A 20,081-nucleotide genomic window follows, 5' to 3' on the forward strand; every position below is an offset into this window, starting at 1 on the left:
TGTCAAATAACAGACAGCCTCACAAAGACCATCAGTAAACAGCAGAAAATGTGCTTTTGTTCAAACAAATAAAGACTTTTTGTTAACTTGATTCAACAATAAGTGCAAATTTTTCAAACTGGCTTCAGTTTCAGTGCTTTTGCCTCATCAGGGACAACCACCGGTGGGACGGCAGGGCCCACTCCTCACTCAGAGACACTGCTGAGCCCCGGGGGGGGGGACAGTCGCGCCGTCACACTCCATCACTCAGGTTGATGCAGGTTTCCAAATGGGTCCCGGTCCGGGTCGGGGGGGGCGCGTGTCGCTTGCCAACTTCCAACAACGGTGACTTAATTCTCCTCCAGACACCGGGCACGGCACCAGCGGAGGCCGTCAGGCTCCATCGCTCCTCATCAGATGTCTTATTGCTCTGGCTCGGGCCAGCGGTTATTGGATCAGAACCAGAGTCCGGTTCATCCAGCCGTTTCCCTCAATCTGTCTCTACATGAAGATAAGGATGAGCAGAATGACATTTATTTTTGAGGTTCCATCAGGCAAAATGATTTGCGACAATGAGGAGTCATCTTTTTTTATAGGCTGCGGCTGAACACCAATCCCATTTACCTGGTGGAATAAAAAGCCGCACGCGATGATCAAAATTTATGAACCTCTGGAGCTGGAAGCCGTCCAGCGGAAGGAGTTGCTATTTTTCCAACAACATGCTCACACAAAAGGCTGATCAAACCTCATATGTTGATGTTTCTTTCTTGTAAAATTGAAAGAGGCGCAGAAGTGGGTCAAGATTTGCCGTTTTAAAACCTTAATCCAGGGGTTTAATTCAAGATGATTTATAGGTAAGTATTTATATCGGATAAGTTAAATTTAAAAAAATCTGCCCATTAAGACAAATTCTACTGAGTCGAAGAGAAATTTCATGTTTGTAATAAACTATTTGCCTTTTGTGTCTGAAGCGCAGTGCACCACCAACCTCTGCTGGCCAGATGATGCCATTACCCAGCCCTAGCCCCAGTCCACACAGGGACGCAGAATTAATCTGAATAAGGACCCAAATTATAAACATCCGGTTTAGAAAAACATGAAAACAGATCTTTATTTTCCAAACGTATGCGTGGCAGCTATTTAGAAATAGCACAGCACCATCTGCTCGCCCTTTACACAGATTACCATCGTGATGACAACATGATAAAACACTTTATAGAAGGGATGAAAACACGGGGCCAACTCCAGCAGTAAAAGGAATGTCTATAAAAGCTGAAGCTTATTGCGTCATTAAAAGCAAGCAATTCACAATCCCTACTTCTGACATCGCACGTAGCTTTTTAAGAGCACAGACACACACGCTATTAAAAATCCTGACGTGACTAGAAAAACCTTTATAAAACAACCGGCAACTCTCTTTATACATCGGCCACCATTAGAACTCTTTTCCATCAACAACAAGTCAAAGATTTATTTCCAATAGTATTTAAAAGACGGACGAGATTGCACATATAAATATTAAACGTATTAACATTATATACACGGGGCTCGAGGATGGCGGGGATTTAACGGCGTCTCACTCGGACAGCGCTTTCTCCAGGACGCCGACGTCGACGAGGGGAAGAGAAGCAACTTCGTAAAACACCCTGAAGTAATAATAAAAAAAAAAAAAGAAGCCCGTTAAAAGGTTTGAACGTAAACAGTAGAAAGCGGGTTTTATCCGCGCTCGGAGACTTACTTGTGGGAGTATTTGTTCCTGATGGCTCTCAGTTTGTCATCCGGTGGAGCTGAAAGCATCGCGTGGAGTATTCTGACGACAGGCAGCAAAGCTGGGGCCTGATAGCCAGAGTGGAACTGCAGGATGGGAGACTTGGGGGGGCGGGGCATGGAAAAAAAAAAAGTCAATTACTACGTCACATCATTACTGAAAAGGGGCAGATGGAGCAGGCTGCTCAGGAACAGAACAAAAATCATCACCATCTGTGGCGCCATTGCTGTGACGGTAAATAAAATTTACATAGAAAAGCAATTTCCATTCAAAATTGAAAGGAGGATGGATGATTCGCTGTCTGGCGCCCGATGCAGGACAGCGAATTCAGCCTCGCCACCAAAGTGACAGTTTTAAGGATTAGTTTGGACCTGGAATAACATTATAGGGGAAAAACATGAAGCGATGGCGGCGGCGAAACAACGACACGGTGAAATTAGGTTCCTGTGAGGGTTTTGAAGGGAGATAAGTGTTTCCATTCCCTGTTGGAACGTTCCATTTTGACAGAAAGGAAAATGAAATAGCCGAAACTGAGTCAGATTGCTTGTTTTTTCTGCTCGTCTTACTGGCTAAATTAAGTATTGAAATGCCTTTTGTAACTCCGACCCACTATTAGAGCCACAACACCCCTGGGGGGGGGGGGGCGAGCGGTTGACCTACCCATCCTCCCAGATCTTTGGTGACCAGCGCCATCAGCAGGCAGGCCGAGGCCAGCAGCGAGCCTCTCTCCGGCACCAGCTCCACCTCCATGAGGCTCATCTCGCAGTAGTATCTGGCCAGAGTCAGCGTATCCATGGCTGCGCTCACGCACTGTTAAAGGGAAGACCCCAGACACTCAGGAGACGCCTCCACCACAGACAGACGCCCCCCCCCCCGTCACGCTCTCCACACACACACACACACACCTTGGCGTAGCGTCTGAGGAAGCGATACGGGATGGGGATGTTGATGTCGAAGGACAGCGCCTGCAGGATGCGGCCCTCCATGGAGATAAGCTCCTCCCTCTTGTACGCGTCGTCGCAGATGTAAAGGAAGTCGTCGAGACAAGGCGGGCTGCGCTCCTGCGGGGATCAACGCGGCCGCGTTTGGGTGTCGGGGGGGGGGGGGAAACGGTTTCGGGATATCCGAAGATCAAAAGGCTAGCCCTTACCTCAAATTTGGAGGCTATGAGCATGGCGGTGGAGCCGACGAGCTGCAGCATCTCCCTGTGGACCGGCGTCTTGGACAGGTAGTGGTCAGCCATCTTCACGGCCAGGTAGAGGGTCTCGTGGTAAAGCTCAAAGTTCTCCTGAACAAATGGAGAGAACTAAATCCAGTCAGCATGAAACGAGGAGCGACAATTAAGAAGATGCTGTAATTTAGTTTCTGGTATGCAACCGAGCAGTTTTAAATTTGACCCCCCCCCCCCGCCCGGAAATCACTTGTTAAAAAGACATTTACAGACACAAAAAAACTCGCCTGAACTTCAACCAGCCAGTCAATCAGGATTGCCCTCATCTCCGGGTTGACGCTGGGCTGCGTTGGCATGTAGTTACACAGGACAAACTTTTCCTGTGGACAATAAAAAAAAGAAATGAAATAAAAAAAAAATATCCATGAAGTTACCTTCTTTATGAACACGTTGATACGAAGGCTCCGGGTTTCGCTCGCCTCTCTTTGTTTGAGGTAGTCAAAGATGTCCTTTGCGTACTCTGGACACAGGAAATAATCATCCGAGTTCTCGGAGTCGATGTCAAACTCCTCTGGGATCTGCAAGGACAGACAGGATATAAATAAAAGGCGAGGAAAACAGTCAAAGGTCAGCAGCAGCCTCGTTCGGCGGGGATGTACGATATTCCTCACCGCTTGTCTCCTGAGGTGTGCCGGCACTTCTCGAACAGCAGGGGGCGCAGCAGAAGCAGCTGCCAGCTCCTCTACGTCATCCCTCAGCACCTCTTCTCTATCACTCTTTTCTGTCTCTGGGGAAGTCCCCTCTGAGCTCACAGAGGAAGACCTGCAAAAAGGAGAGAAGCAGCAGGTCAAAGGCCAAGAAGAGAAGAACAGCAGACGTCCAGAGAGAGAGAGAGAGAGAGCGAGAGAGGACTATAAAGAACACAATTACTTCTTTAGGTTCTCTAGGTTCTTCGCGGAGGTTGAACTCGCTTTCTTGGCTTGCTTCTTCGCCGCTTCCTTCTTCCTCCCCGGAAGACTGATCTGAACCTTATGGGCCTGACGAGAATGAAATTCAATCACTTTCTCCCACACAAAGCGGGAACTCTTTATCGTTCGCAGAGAGCGCGGTTAGATCTCATATTGTCCGGTCGACATCTTAGTGTTTCCTGTTGATCCATCATCATATTTTTTTCTACCACAGGGTTTTTTTGGGGAGAAAGCGTGCGGTTTGGACACAGAATCCAATTCCATTTTCCTCATCCGTCCTTGAATCAAACTTTGTTCGTCTGGCACGTTCCTGCTCACACTTACATTAGTGATGTCAATGAAAGCAGTCCTTTTCTTTGGCGCGCCGCGAGGAGGGGAGGAAGACCTCTTCGCCTGCTGGCCTTCCTCCTGTGCATTACAAATAAATAAAGAAAAAGGAAAAGAAGCCATCAGTTCAGTAGCAAATCACGTGTTGACATGAGCAGACCGACGTTGCTCACTTTCCAGCACATAAATTAGCTACTTTAGCATTTTAAACTTCATGCATTCGGTGGATTCGCTGCATCATTTCCACTTCTTACAACGAGAATGAATTTTTATTTTATATAGTACCTGGTTCTCGGTGCTTGTGGTAACTTTGGGTACTTTGGTCCCGGCGGTAACTGGGGGTTTCTTTCCTCTGACTACAGGCATGGCTCAATTCTTTATCCTCTGCAAACGAGGTGAGCAGTGGCTGCACGCACGCACACACACACACACACACACGCACAAAAATGGCGGTCGATTTGAAAAACAAGACAATACGACACGCCGCTGACGCAGTTTTAGTGAGAGGACCGGATTTAGAAACAGAATGACGTTAGACATCCGTGTGTTTTGCTGGGTGGGATTGCAATCACGTGAACCGATCCTGCATCGAACATCATCGAAATACACGTTTTTGGAAGAGATTTCGTTCAGTCTTACCGTTTCTGTTCGGTTGTATAAACGTTGTCACTTAAATATGAGCGATAAACGCCGGATTCAGCTTGTTTATCAGGTGTAAACAGACCAGGTTCGCTAGCGAGTCGTCGCTGACTTAGCGCTCAGACAAAGTGGTGGCAGATGCAGTTCTAAATCCGCAGCGCCGGTTCCCATTGGTTGGAATTTAAGCCGACGCACCAATCAGAGACGCCCGAGAAATGCGGCTACTGAGAGGCGTTGGTTTCATTGTATGGCGTCGCCCGGAGACTTTGTGTGTCCGCTTTTCTTTCGTAACTTCTACGTTTTAAATGATATGTAAGCATTACTGTTATCGATATTGTCTTATTGTTTATGTAACTGCGTACCTTGTTGTTTATGAAGTGCAATACAACTATAAAGGACACTCAATGACGATGACCGGCCGTCTCGTTCCGTTGAAACAAATCGAGCGCACCCTGGAGGAGCTTCTCGGAGGTTTAAACATTAAGGACTGCGTTGACGTTTTTCTTGCCAATGAACCGGAAGTGAACCGATTGTGATGATTAATTTACGATAGATGATCAGAAAGAGTTATCAAATGTACAATCAAAGCCCCTGAATTATTTTTCCATTTATATGATTGTTCTTGTTTACAGACAGAACATTTTATATATAATCGTTATATTTTTATTCATATCATTCATCCGTCCATTTTATCGCAGACGTGACATCCTCGATAATATCGTCTACTTCCACGTTATCTGCCTTGCGGGTCACGTGTTTTCTTGGAGGCTGCAATAAAGTTTTACTTGACAATAATATTATCCACAGTGTCGTATTGAGCTCGTTTTTCTGGTCGTGCTAGTTTTCTAATTTTCCGATTTGGCCCAGAAATAAGCGTTTTCCTGTGCTGTGTTCTTTCATCACTCCGACGCTTAGTAATGGCGCCATGGCGAGCACGTCGGTGGACGTGTGAACAGACAGGAGCGGCCGTTCCGCAGAAGAGAACCCAGTGATTGATTACCGCAACCGTCTGAACCGGGAATGGTTCCAAATATATCTGTATAAAGGATAAATAAAAACAATAATAACCAGAAAAGAACTCAGAGAGCGCAGCCCTCCGCCAAGCAGCTCATTCCCCTCCTAATTGGATCTACACCATCCACATGGTGATCTGGATCATCATCAAAAGGCTCTAAATCGTTCCTTATATCTTTATACACCAACCATGAAAAATCAAAGAGAACCAGAGTTGATGTGCATTTTACTGATTTTAGAATCCATAAATTTGGGTGTTCAATGTTAAAATTGTATATTTCTTCTGAAGTCATTCTGGATCCAATCCAGATTAAATTCAGTGGTAAAACAGAGGGAAATGTCAAAGTGATCCAGAATCCAGGTTCTCTCGTGGATCATCACCAAAATGGAATCACCCGTTCCCTGCATTCCCAACATTAGTCAAGACCCACCCAGAACCTTTTTGAGCTAAACCATAACCTCCTCAGTGGTGGCAATAAAACAAATCTGGCAGCGGTCCGAGGGTTGAGAGGAGTTTATGTAGGGTGGAACTGATTGAGAGACGGGTCACAGGTGAGTGAGGCAACACAGGTGAAGGAGATGAACTTGATTGAGTGCAAGGTGAAGAGAGCAATGAAATGACAGGTGACATAAAAAACCACTAAGAATGAATATACTATTATTATTAATTTTTTTTCTCACCTGTGTATTACAGATTTAGACTGCTCTCCCTTCAGACAGTCACACAAGAGCAAAACAACACTTAAAGTCAATTTGCTGAGCAATGAACTCATTGACGGACAAATAAAGATTTCCTGAACTGGAGCAGAACATGCACACCGGGGCCTACTGGTGCCCACAACACAGCTACCACGGTAACAGCTGACATCCATGCAGCTGCTCGTGATTTAGGAATGTCATCTTTGATTCTTGTCTGAATAACAGGAATTGGTACCATAAATCTTGCTGCAGTCTTGTTCCGAAAACAAAATCCTAAATCAAGAGTGATTATTATGAAAAAAATCGCTAATTACAGCCTCCGCTTTTTGAGGAATAGTTCATCTCGGAATGAAAATGTAGTCATCATATACTCGCTCCCATGCAGATTGAAAGCGGGAGAGAAGTTTTTCAGTTTAAAAAAAAAAAGGCATGTCTGATGCTTCACTGCAAAATGGATAATTGCTAAATTTGCATTTCTGTTAAGTCTGCCCAGATACAATAAATGTAACCACAAAACAAACAGATGCCCTTAGTTTTTTATTGTTCTCCTTCCATGTTTGGCACAAAAACAGCAGGATCACAAATAAAGTTATATCTTTATTTGAACCAGATCCTTCTGTGCCATCTGGCCTTTATTGAAACCTCCTATTTAATCTCCCCGCCCTGTTCTCCTAAAAATGCATCCCTGCGAGAGAGGATTTTATCCAGATGGCAAGTGTTTCCATCGGAGCTCCATCTGCACGAGGAGGTTTTGGACACGACATTCAGGGTGATGGGAGAAATGTGTTACCGAAACCGAACTAATCATTTATGAGGAACCTTTTTCAGAGGGATTTTTTTGTTTGTTTTTTATTCAAGGTTTTTGTCCAAAAAAACTTTTTTTACTATAAATTATATAAAAATCCAATATTATTGTTTAAACTAAAAACACACACACACAAGTGCAGCTGAATTGCTGTGTTAATATATCGAGTAAAACCTTATTGTCCACTTCTCTATTGATTTTTTCTATGTGAAAATGTGACCGGTCCAGCGTGGGCTTTAATTCCATTCAAAACTATTTCAGGTTATTTTTCAGACTTTGGTCCAGTGTGGACCAAAGTCTGGAGGGGGAACTAGTGGCTGGATAGGTGGCAGTTCACATCCTTATCACTGCCAAGGTGCCTTTGAGCAACCCCAAAAGCTACTTCCCGGGCACTGCCGCATGGCTGGCCTCCACACCGCCATCTCTCTCCATTATTATTATTTTTATTATTATTATTATTATTAATTATTACTTTGTGTGTGTGTGTTGCGCTCTTTGTGTGTTTATTATATGTCAAGTGTAAAAATAATTTCCCCACTGCATTAATAAAACACTTTAAATCTTAAAATAAACAGCTAAAAAATGACTATCGCCCTCTCTCTCACGAACACACACACACACACACACACGCACACACACACATGCACAAAGGAAGTGAGGGAAACTTGCGAACTCTTTTGTCAGATCATTTCCTTATGAACTCATTCACACCCGACGTGCCAAAGAGGAACCTTCGGCCATCACTAACTGGTAAGTTGCTCCGCAGCCATGCAGCGCACGCTCCGTGATGCTTCCTGTATCTCGTTATCATGTTTTTGTTGCACATTTATGCAGCTCTGGGCTTCAATTAGCCCTTAAAAAGCACTCCTGTTATTCTCAGAGCCGTTACCGCAAACCAATGCATTCAGTAAATTAACACATCTTAATCAAATATACAGATTGAATCCATTTTTTTTGTAATGCCAGGGTCTCGTTTTACTTGGACTGACAAAGGCTAATGACTTGAAAGTGAAAATCAACAACGACGCTCGTCTTTTCAGCCTAAAAGCCAACTGAACAGCGTTTGTGCTGGCTACTGTGAGCAGCCTGCAGAAAGCACGCCTGATTGTTGAGGCTGTTGACGAGGTGTGTTATTGTGTAAGTCCTGTCATAATAAAGATTGCGTTTTGGTCTAGCTTTGAAGTGTCGTCCAACCGTAAGCTAATTTACACATCGGGAGGCCTCAGCCAGATCACCAGAGAGGAGAAATGTTTCAGCTGCGCTTGTCTTCTACATTTGGGCTCAATATCAATGCATCATCTCTGGGACCACAGAACCGACTGGAATCTCCAGTGTCATTCAGGGATTCGTTCACTTTGGCTTCGAGGATCAAGAAGCACCGAGAGAAATGTGAAGTCCATAAGTAGGAAACAACGTGGCCTCCAGTCGCTAGCTATAACTAAAAACGTCTTCATGAAACTTCACCTAATCAGATACGAACATAGCCTTTGGCTACTTTTCACGTCACATTTGATCTGTAACAGCCTAGTTTATTATCAGACTTCCTGTTTGCTCCAAAATGAAGGGCTAGCAGCTCATATGGCGGCAGGCTGTGGTTGAGGCATCGAGCTCATGTTCCATCCGAGGCTCTAAAGGCGGTTTCCTGTTCTTGGTGTCTCTTTGCCTTCTTCCTCCACTTTTACATCAGCGATGATTTACTTTCTCTTTTGCTGTTTGTTGTACATAAACTATCATTTTGTGGCTTCTGTAATTATTTACCTCCATGTTCATCTGTCTGTCTGTCTGACTGTTATCAAGTTAATTCAAAAAGTTATGAACAGATCTTGATGACATTTCCAGGAAATGTTGGGAATGTTACCGGGAACAGACAACTACATTTTGGTGATGATCCAGAAGAGATTCTGGATTCTGTATCACTTTGAAATTGTTACCATTGCAGTCAATGGAGCATCAAAATCTGTTCCTCAATATCTCGGTTGATTATTGACCAACGTTTTTGGAATTTTACACTTTCATGTAGGGTGGGGGGTCTCTATCTCACCACTGAGTTTCATCCGAATCGGATCCGGATTGCAGATATTATCAAGATTCTTCGAGAGAGAGAAACAAAAAAATAGGGGTACACTTGCGTTTCAGCCTACTGTGCATTTAATATTAGAGATAGAGATTTCTAACAAGCATCGTCTCATAGCTGAGTCAATTCCAGATTGGAGCATCTCAACGGATTTGTTCTTTCTTTAATACCTGAGGAGACAGATCGAGTTGAAATCGGATTGGTTTTCTAGTGTTCTTCTGCACAGCATGAAAGGAATTCAGAAATACTTGCAGGGCAGAAATTGAAAGGGAAATGCCGCATCATTTAGCCAGGATAGTCACATCCTGCCTTTCCTTAACAGTTTCCTTCACTTTAACTAAGTTTGTCTTTATTCTCACAGGAACCGATGCAATCGATGAGCGCAGATCCAAGGGTGCCAAAAAACAGCGCTCTAGAGAAGTTTGCCCAGAATATGACCAAGAATATAATCCGGTCATTTTCAAGCCAACTAGAAATGGAGGAACCCGAGACGGACTTTTGGGTGTTGGGATTTAACCAAAGCCAGGAGGTGTTTGCTGAAGGCTTAGCCTCAGCAGTGGTCGAGGTCGCTCTGAATGAAGCGTATGACGGCCTGAACATCGAGGATCACTTAGCGGACCCCTACAGCTCAGCATCGGCTGTAAATATGGATGGTGGACATCCGCCTTTTCCTTATCAACATGAAAGCAACAGGGACCTTCTGGTCATGGGTTCGGGGATTAATCCAAGCAAGGAAATCCAGCCCATGTCCCAGTCAGGACTCCCTTCATCGGGATCCCTTGACTACCCCGACGCCCCTCCGACTACACCTCTCCTCCCTCAGCTTGAAAGGAGCAACTGCAGTTTTGCCAGAAAACTAAAAGGAGGACTGGCAAAAGTTTTCCTACCTTCACCTCCTCCACCAACCCCTAAGGACAAAGAAGATGGTCGTGACAGCGCCACCACCACCGATTCCAGGGTGCAAGTGCACCCGCTGCCTGTGGGTGATTTGGTGAGCGTCCGTAATGAAGAAGGGCCGCGCCATCGTGCCCAACTGGAGGACTTTGCGGAGTCTCTTTCATGTGCTCTTATCAACTGGGCGCTGAGTACCAAGCAGCCGGCGGCTGACACGAGCGATCTTCATCTGCTAGCGCAACAAACGATTGAAGTCATCGTCGCCTCCTCCTTTGATGAAGCCAGGATGCTCATCTAGAGCCCTTTGATCATTCACGGCCATTCCTTTGAATGTTTTCTATCAGCTTCAGCTACATCTGATCTTAATTCACTCCTTGGAGATTATCAGCGGGGAGATGGTTAAACTGAAAATAATCTATGAAGTGTGACCCAGTCATCGCCCGGGCTCAGATCAACGTTGGTATTTTTCATGATGCTGCGATCTGGCCTCGTGAAAACTCGTTTCATTCTCAGTCGGACAAAGACGGAGCTCCTTTGTCTCAAAAGGAAGAAAAACAGTCAAATAAAAACAGCCTGATTTTCTTTTCTTTCTCAATTGTTTTTTACAAAACTTAAAATTGTCACACACACACACACACACTATTCCTCTCCCTTCAGTACAAAATCGGTGAATGGGAGCCACTGGTAATCTGGTAATTCCTATAACGCTTTTTGCACTGGACCTCGTGTCCAAGACGACATTAGCGCGTTTGCATGCGCCCTTTGTGCATTTAAAATAATGGATGGAGCGCAGAACTGCTAGCATGGCCTTTTCCTACGATTCAAACTTTAGATCTGCGTGACTTTTAATTTTATTTTACAAGCAGCATCAGCTGCAACATTGTATTTGATCCTTAAAACACAAATGGCACAAACACACACCTGGCTGCAGCCTCCAGTTGTCCTTGGGGTCCAACACATAATACATCATGGAATGCTTAGACTGAAGATTTTAACTCCCACCATTGATCACCATTACGCTGTCTCTCCATGGGACACCGACACACACACACACACGCACAGATAGATAACCTGCAGGGCTGGGTGGACAGCTGGCATGCCAGAACGGACACACACATCTGGAGAAATGCTTGTTGTGAAAGAGAGGGAGGATTTGGGGAAAAAGAAAAGATGCATAAAGGCCATGTTTCTGGGATAATTAAGTTCATCTTGTCCATCCTTTATGTAATGAAATGGTGTTTGTCCATCAGAGGTAAGGAGGACATCGGTGTGCAGTGGCGATGCTTTCCGTTTCGTTTACAGCCTGTCAGCTACTGTGCATAAAATGTCGAGGCACTTTTATTTATTACTACCAAAACAGTCGGTGAGCGGGAGACGCTTTGGGAGGGGAGGGTTGTCGGGTTCAAAGCAATCAGCGGAGGAATGGAGTGACATAACTTTGGTTAATGGAAAAACTTGATGTTCAACCTGCTGTCACGCAAACACATTAATGCAAAACTTCTGCCCCTCCGTTCATCTACCTGCTAATACTAGGAAACTTTTGGTTTTGTGTTTTCTGGAAGAAAATACCCAACTGGAGGTCTATTTGTTTTTTTTTCATTCATTGGATAATTGCTGGAGCCAATGCAGTGTTATAAAAGCTGTTCTTCGGTCTGGTCTTCATCCCTACTGTCACGGGGGATACATTTAAAAGGTCCACTAATGCATTTACTGAATCATAGCTCACGCTGTGACGCTTGGAGACTTTTTGTTTATTGGATAGCAAAACCAAATGGATTTCAAAAGAATGCAGCTTGTTTTAAAATGAATACATGAAAGTATCTGATATTCAATGTAGATATCAGATTGAGTTGCAATTTGGAAAGTGCTAGACAAGTGTCAAACGCAAACAGTTAATGTACTAAATTAAAACACGTCTTGTCTGACGGCGCTTGTTAAAAATAAAAGTGCATAATTTAAAACAGTGATGAGCACCGTTTTCCAGTTAAGTATATAAAATGGCCTCAAATCAGGTGATATAAATCGATTATTTTAATTGAGTGAATCGCAATTGCGATTGATCATGATAAATTGCAAGTTTAAAAAGGCACATGAAAATACTATATGTCTAGTATTTGAACACACTTTCACAAGTATTTATATACAATCAATTTGTTTTTTAATTTTGTTGTATTTTTAGGAGGAGCGAGAACAAATATATTTATGCCGTAAGACGCATGATAAACTGATTATTTGGATGCCGTGTTTTTACCGAGCAACCACCTCCGTTTAGTGTATTTATTTCTTAATTAGAAAGAATCATCTCAGTAAAAAAAAAAAGTCCCAGGGTAAAGGGCAAAATCCAAAAACTAAACGAGAACGAAGCTCAAGTCCATCGAAGATCAACCAAAAAAAAAACTAGTCCGGTCCAGGATGACCAAACCGGAGTTTTGAAAGAAAAAGTGAAACGAATACGGAGTTTAAAAAAAAAAAACAACTGCGAGAAGAAAACATCAGGAAGACGCAGTAAACTGATGCCCTCCCCTTCCAGTACCTCGAGCCTCAGGGAGAACGGCTGAAGTGTTCCAACAAATGATCTGTTGGAGTGTCCAGTTTCAGAAAAGAAATGTTTTAAAACTAAATACAAGAGCGTTTAGGGGGGGATCCAAAACAACTGTGTGACTCAGGGCTGGCGTTCATCTTTCTACAGCCAATGTAGGGTTGGGAATGTATTTCCAGGAAGTCCAAATAGTACAAACATCTGGATGTTTCCCCTCCAAGATATGATTCCTCTCCTCCAGGGGTGGAACGGCTAATCGGATTCAGCAGTGGAAAGGTGCAACTGGCAATGATCAACGCAGCCAAGACATCTGCCGATCATTTCAAAAGGCTTGTTTCAGCGCTGATAAAACACAGGCTTAAAAGCTCAAACTGAGAAAATACACAAAAGTAGTCAAAATAAACAGATTATCCCAAATAGATATGAAATAGAGATAAGATGCACAATTCAACAGAGGCAACATCAAATATGGAGATGCTGGGAATTGAACCCATGCAGGATCTCATATACGCACTCTACCGCCGAGCTATGTCCCCGAGGCACCGCCGATGTTTTCACCACGGTACTTTTTATCTTCTGTCTGCAGTCACAGCAGGGTTCATTTTGGGCTCGCGCATTGATCTTAAATGACGTATCGCACTAAAAAGGAGAAAACAAGCCCTCTGGATTTGCATCCTTCCAAGAAGTTCTGCCACAAGGGAACAGATGATGGGAAACTGCTCTGGAGTGGTTTGAGGACAACTTGTGACAAGAGGTTACCGAAAATTACCCAAAAGGGTGATTCCGTTCTTTTCAAATCTTACTTGAACATGTGTCCACGCTAAAAAATGTGATTTACACCGTCCACATGGCAATCTGGATCATTATCATCAAAAGGTTCTAAAGTGTTCTTTGTGTCTTTATACAACCAACCATGAAAAGTAAAAGTTAATCGGAGAAAATTTAATATCCGTCTCGAACTTTTCGAGTTATCAGGGGAACATTTGCAAGATGATGGAATCTCTGCTTTATAGTAATATCAGTGGATGAAGAGGGCAATAACCTTATCTTCACCATCAGTGGCTTGTCTGCAGCTTTGCAATATATTTGGAAACCAGAAGTAATATATAATCATGGCGACATTCATTTCCCCTGGATAAAGTCGAGGCCGCTGCCGAACGACGTAAAGCTGAAAGACAGGCAGTATAGTAGTGAGAAAGAAGACAGAACGAGAATTAACAGGCTGTTTTCATAATCCATGAAAAATTAAAATGAAATGTGGAAAGAAAAACTGCTCTGCCAAAAAGCAAACTTTTTTCTATTATTGAAAACAAATGATGGCAAAAAAAAGCAAAGATAAAAGGTGTTTTTTGTTTTGTTTTTTCTTCATTTTCTAAGAACCCAATTAACTAGAACTGTTACAGATTCAATGTGTGAATCCAGAGAGAGAGAGAGAGAGAGAGCGAGAGAGCCCTCTGCCAGCGCCTCCTGGAACTGAAGGATCGAACGGAGCAAATCGAATTTCAAATCAAGCAGAAGATCACATAAACAACAAAGAGCAACCATTATACTGCGGGGATCATGATTAAACCGGCCGATAACAGCTTGCCATAAGATAGACCGATTATCCTCAACATTGGGGTAACATAAACACATTTAGTCTTAACTAAGTTTGATAAATAGTGCCCTTGCTTTTCTTGTTTTGCTTTGGCAACTGTGCGGCAGTGGTGCGCCATGCTTTCACTGTGTGTGCGTGGGTGTGGGTGTGGGTGTGTGTGTGTGTGTGTGTGTGTGAGAGAGAGAGAGAGAGAGAGAGAGAGAGAGAGAGAGAGAGAGAGAGAGAGAGAGAGAGAGAGAGAGAGAGAGAGAGAGAGAATTCCTCCACAGTTCCAAGGCGACGAAGAGGTTAAGCCAACCCCTCTTTACTGCGCTCGTTCTCGGTTGCAGCTCGGTCCTGCGCTGCAGCTCCGATCCAACTTTTACGCAGCAGACATGGCCCCGCCGAAGCTTTAGCCCTCAGTTCGTCTTTGTCTCCCACCCTGATCTTCGACGCTGCTTTTTGGCCCGCGGACGCGCGTGCATGGGGCTCTAATTGCGCCGCGCTAATTATCGCTCGAATCCGTGGAAGCTCCATTTGCCGCTCCGCTCCCCCTCCCTCGGTTCGGCTTGGTGCGCCCCTGCGTCGGGGAATGCCATGGCCACTCCGAGCGCTCAGCAGCAGCAGCAGCAGCAGCAGGATTACTTCAGGTCGGTGAGCAGCGAGTCCACCACATACATGATGGTTCCGGCCGGCGCGCAGAGCGGGAAGGGGCGCCGGGAGCCGCCGTCCAAGATGTGGCTGGCGATGGTGGTGATCGTCGTGGTGGTGCTGCAGATCGCCTCCACCACGGGGCTCTTCCTCTACCTGAACATGTCCATATCACAGGTAAGGAGTTTTGGGTGTGCGCTTCTGTGAAAATGAAGCCTGAAGGAAAAAGTCGCTGTTTGCGCACTTCTTCTTTTTTTTTTTTTTATAGTTTCATCGTCCACGCCAAGCGGTCGCAGGATTTTTAAACTCTTCTCTTGCAGCGGTGCTGGGTTAAACACAATATAGAGCCACAGTCTACCTGGTGGAATGCAGGAGGAGACGGATTATTCTAAAATGCGTCTCAATTAGAGGGGGAAGCGCTGTGTTTCTGCGATTGGTGCGTTTGGACAGCTCGTGCCTGTTGGAACTTGTATTCCCCAAAATCTTCCCAACATATTGTCGTAAAATAAACATGGAAGGAACATTTAAAGCCACGAGAAGCAGAGCGTTTTAATCGGGCTGCAGATGTTTCCAGAGGAGAAACGGACAGCTCCATTGTATTATTAGTTGCACTGTTAAATGTTTAACGTCTCTGCACCAGCTGAGGTTTGAACTCATGTTTACAAGCTGTGAGAGGAGCACTAATCTCCTTCCTCCTCCTCCTCCCTCTGTTCGGATTTGATCTGCAATCTACAAACATTCAGAGTTAAAGACTGCATGTTATCCTGGAATATTTGACCTGCAGAGAGAGCGAGAGAGAGAGAGAGAGAGAGGGAAATGAGAGTACTGCTCTTCTGAGACGGTGTGTGTGATGCATGGCTCCCAGCGAGGGACCAGTTAAACCAGTAACACCGCTCTGCTGCAGCTCGTCTCTTCTCCTCTGCGGCGCACGCCTCATATTTCCTCCCCATCGCGTGTAAACTCTCTTAACGGCCTTTATTTGACAGTGACCGAGGAGGACAGAGAGGACTGATCGGTCCCAAAGCCAAACTGAGGTGATGAGCAGCGTTGCCGTTGGCAACCAGAAGAGCAGATGTGGTCCCTGCACTATTAAATAGGCAAAACTTTTAGCCTCACCCTCTTGGAATGCATAAGGCGGTGGGGCTGTAAAAATGCACCCCCCCCCCCCCCATTTCCATTTAAGGAAGAAAAAAAAAGCCATTCTAAACAGTTTGATAATTTGCATGCGGAACTTTATAGCTCCTGGTTTTATCTGAAATTGAGTGAGCCAGAGTGCCGGACAAATACTCACATATTGTATTTTGCTGGTTTGTTAATTAAGCATTTTAAATAAGGTATTCATTTTCGGAAAAGTGACATCCCACGTATCATATAGAGCTGAAAATGTGTCAAAACAAAACGAGGACTTCCTGTAAACACATTTTGAGTTATAACGTAACCAATTACAAACGCCTTAAACGGCAGAACACGTCACGAAAGGCAAGTTCTTGCGATAAATAATATGCAACCGCTTTAAAAGATTGTTTGGTTGCTCAGTGAGCATCGAAATGCATGCATTTACTTCTACGTTACCTCACTGGGTCGTTCTTTTTTTTTTTTTTTTTTTTTAATGTGCGAGGTAGCAGGAAATCGCCATAAGGAATAGTTCGGAGCCCAAACTCGGATAGAGACCAAATGAAAAACAGGGCGCTTTAAATCTCAGTCATCGGGAATCCCCTGCTTCTCATGCGAAGGTCAGTTATTTTTAATCTGGAAACAGGCCTGTCTTTGAATCACATGCAGTTACATCCCAGTGCCAGTCTGCTCGAGACAAAAGGCTTGGAGAGGAAGAGGAAGAAAAGAGGAACGCTGCACATTTGTGGCATTTCATGCACAAAGACATATATTCCCGTATGTCCAGGATCATCTACTAAAGTCATTAGTCGGGAGGCAGGAGAAGAAGAAGAGGTCGATTCTAATGCTAATGATAATAGTCATAAGGGTTTTGGTAATAATAATAATGAACTTTAATTATGAAAAATAATAGTATATGATGATTGATTTTTGAGGGTTATTTTTCCAAGCAACAGTTTTGAGCAGTTTTGTTCATTTTGATTAGATTCTGTTCTGTTTATCTGACATCCTGAGCCGTGTTGTTGTTTTTTCCAAACATTTTATCCACCAAATAGTTGATTTAAACATTTATAAAAATATATATAATACTTGAAATGCTAATTAAAGCAGTAAAAAAAATTTTTTTTTATAATTACAATTTTAAGTTGCACTTAGAAATCCAGAGATGTCTTGTTCTTCTGCTTTGCTTGTTCTGTTTGGATACGATTATTTTCCTTCTGGCCAGAAACGAATCGTTCTGTTATGTTTTGCAGCTTTTAATTGCTTACGTTTTCAATCTGCTTTTTAAATCTCGCCATCAGATATGATCTTCCTATATTAAATAATATATTGAAATAATGTCATTTTTGTTTTCTCATCTCTGCGAATGACAAAGCGGACGGCGGCAGGAAACCATATCAGCCATATGGCTGCGCACATTGCTCTGTGATCTGCGATCAAGCAGATCAAAAGATCAGATGTGTAGGTTGCAGGATTATTATAGAATCTGTATCGGCCTTTCATCTGTCCATATATGGAGGCTGGGACGGACCACACATCGGCATTATCGGAGTTTTTCATGTAATTTACCATCAATAGATTGACTTTGGAAATTGTGTGTGTGTGTGTGTGTGTGTGTTTGCTCTTTGGCATTCCATTCCTTACACTTCACTGCTCCACTTTATTATTGTTTGGGTTCACTGATAGGCTCTGACTCAGCCTTACATGCAACAATGCACTGCGTGTGTGTGTGTGTGTGTGTGGTCTTGTCCACCCAGAGGAGAGCTGATTTTTTTCAGAGTTTAATCCACTGTTTCTTCCCGTCTCCATCAGTGCGTGTATTATTTGATCTTTTATCGTGGTGACAATGGCCTTATTTTTGAGAACATAAGCCGTGACTTTTCTTCTTTCCGCCTGCTTTTTGTCAGGGACGCGACTCCAGAAATCTTGGCGAACACATCAAACCAAACACAACATGCGTTTCCTTCTAGCATTTCAGGATTGTTTCAACGCCGACTGTGCGTCGAGTGTGGACAACTTGTAAATAGAGTAGCTTTGATATTACCGGTAGTTCTTATATGGCCAGCAAATTTCGCAAACACACAATTTAGAAATTGTGTTTTTGAAAAGGAGCGAGGGCTGGAAGTCCATCTCGTAAACTGTGTACGCTCGGATAGAGTCTCCCACGCAGGGATGACAAACGCAAATGATGAGTTTTATTTTTTACATCTCCATGGAAACAATTTGATGTTGAATGTGCCATCAGAAGCGTTCATTTCTAGTTCATCCTCGTGAGGGTGGGGTCGGGGGCATCTCCTCTTGGCTCTTGATTTGTTAGTGGGTCGGGTAAGAGTGGACTCCCTGCCGTGTATGGAGTGGGTTCAGCTGCGGTATTACACGAATGCATGCTTTTCTTTAGCATGCGTGGCGGTAGATTAAATTATTTCACCTGGATTAAGTAAACGCCATTTAGCTCTCCGGTTTCCAGCGAGGGTTTAAATCTGGCCGGGGGTCTGTTGATGCGTAGCAGCTCCTTTTCGTTTTGGTTACTACTGACAGAAAGGGTTTGCATTAGGGACGTCCCGATCCGATCGCGTCCTTGCAGACTCGATCGGAATCGTGTGCCATGTGAAATTGAGGTGCTGTTCGTTTTATTTAAAATATTCGTATTTAATATTTCCTGTTGCACAAGTCCAAAGTGGATAAGTATTTTATTTATTACGTGAATCTTCGAGCTACGCCAAATAATTCCTATGTTTAAGAGTTAAATGTTGAAATTAGATGAATAGAATAAAACTCGTTATTTTTTTATTTTTTTTATGTATTATAGAAGTATCGGATCGGGACTCGGTATCGGTTCAAAATCAAATTACTCGGACTCGGGAAGGGGACCCTGATCAGGACATCCCTAGTTTGCATGTCGTATAATATATTTTTTAAAACCCATCTGTCGGATACCGGATCGTCTGAAAGCTCCACGCAGAACCGAGCCCGTCTTACCGACGGCGAAGACTCTGGTAACTGGTCAAAACCCGTTTGCGTCCTTCTAATGTCCTTTTTCATTCACTGGCACCTCGAACTGTTTCTCATTAGAACCTTCATGTGTGGCCTCAGCCGTCGCTGTCAAAGACTTCCTCTGATGCAACCTCCTGGAGAGGAGTGGAGAGAACCTGACGTTTACACAGCCCACACGGGATCAGGTAGAAATCGTTTGATCCTCTGTGGATTATTGAGTCGTCTTCCTCTGGTTCACTTCAGCACGATTGAAACCGAAAGGTTTTGGGGAGAAACAGACTCTTCAACAAGTGGACTGAATTGAAATATAACCGCGCCCATTGGAAACAAGAGCTGAGGTGCAGTCTGATGCTTTTGTTGTCCTGGTATCGGTTCATTTTTATTTTTCTTTGCTTTTCTGCTTTTGTTGTTTAGTTCCATGCGGTTGTTGCTCGCTCCCCATCCATCTGTTTTCAACAGCGTAGTCGCATCTTCCTAATATGCCACACATTTTCTATAGGGGCTAGAAAAGCGTGCACCCCCAGGAACGCCTGCACCCAATCATGTAGTAAACACTTTTAGACACATTGGAACTTTTAATTCCAGCTGACATTCGCCTGTCATCGGGGTTCTAAGGATTAACTCAATTGTTCCAGCGACGCGGCATCGTTGTCTTCAGTCACAGATTATTATTTTTTTTCTCAGATGTGACGCACAGCACATCTGACAAAAATCGCTCCAACACTGTTCTGAGGCATCTCGTGAGAAGTCGGCAATAGAATTGTATTTTTTCCATCATGAATTTCCCTGTATACTGCAGAACGGCGTCGGTGAATCAGGGCCACGTTGAGAGAGAAAAAGGATTTCATAAATATAATCACATAACGGGGG

The 20,081-nt window shown here is 43.9% G+C and overlaps 2 protein-coding genes across 2 annotated transcripts in view; one reads left to right on the top strand and one right to left on the bottom strand.

The window, feature by feature from the left end:
- Window positions 1-1,090: 1,090 nt before the first annotated feature.
- Window positions 1,091-4,579, bottom strand: ccnb3 (cyclin B3). The gene is made up of 11 exons (XM_068755900.1): window positions 4,499-4,579; window positions 4,211-4,294; window positions 3,849-3,955; window positions 3,590-3,740; window positions 3,398-3,496; window positions 3,206-3,298; window positions 2,898-3,035; window positions 2,653-2,808; window positions 2,408-2,557; window positions 1,718-1,848; window positions 1,091-1,625 (listed from the first exon to the last, which is right to left on the bottom strand). The coding sequence occupies exons 1-11, from the start codon at window positions 4,577-4,579 to the stop codon at window positions 1,556-1,558; spliced, it is 1,260 nt and encodes a 419-aa protein (XP_068612001.1). The 3' UTR covers window positions 1,091-1,555.
- A 10,415-nt stretch (window positions 4,580-14,994) lies between these two features.
- The window catches only part of tnfsf10l (TNF superfamily member 10, like), a 32,520-nt gene continuing 27,433 nt past the window's right edge, over window positions 14,995-20,081 (top strand). Inside the window, exon 1 of the mRNA XM_068755845.1 lies at window positions 14,995-15,281. Within this exon, the coding sequence (XP_068611946.1) occupies window positions 15,051-15,281 (231 nt within the window). The 5' untranslated portion in view covers window positions 14,995-15,050. The remainder of the gene's footprint in view (window positions 15,282-20,081) is intronic.

Source organism: Brachionichthys hirsutus, chromosome 23 (assembly GCF_040956055.1).
Source record: "Brachionichthys hirsutus isolate HB-005 chromosome 23, CSIRO-AGI_Bhir_v1, whole genome shotgun sequence".
NCBI classification, from domain to species: domain Eukaryota; kingdom Metazoa; phylum Chordata; class Actinopteri; order Lophiiformes; family Brachionichthyidae; genus Brachionichthys; species Brachionichthys hirsutus.

What these genes read in the sequence shown, in the direction of transcription:
- ccnb3 (XM_068755900.1), bottom strand. Translation starts at nt 4,579, where the DNA reads ATGCCTGTAGTCAGAGGAAAGAAACCCCCAGTTACCGCCGGGACCAAA. An exon ending in CCACAAGCACCGAGAACCAG is followed by an intron (nt 4,295 to 4,498) that starts GTACTATATAAA and finishes TGTAATGCACAG; the next exon opens with GAGGAAGGCCAGCAGGCGAA. An exon ending in AGGAACAAATACTCCCACAA is followed by an intron (nt 1,626 to 1,717) that starts GTAAGTCTCCGA and finishes TTATTACTTCAG; the next exon opens with GGTGTTTTACGAAGTTGCTT.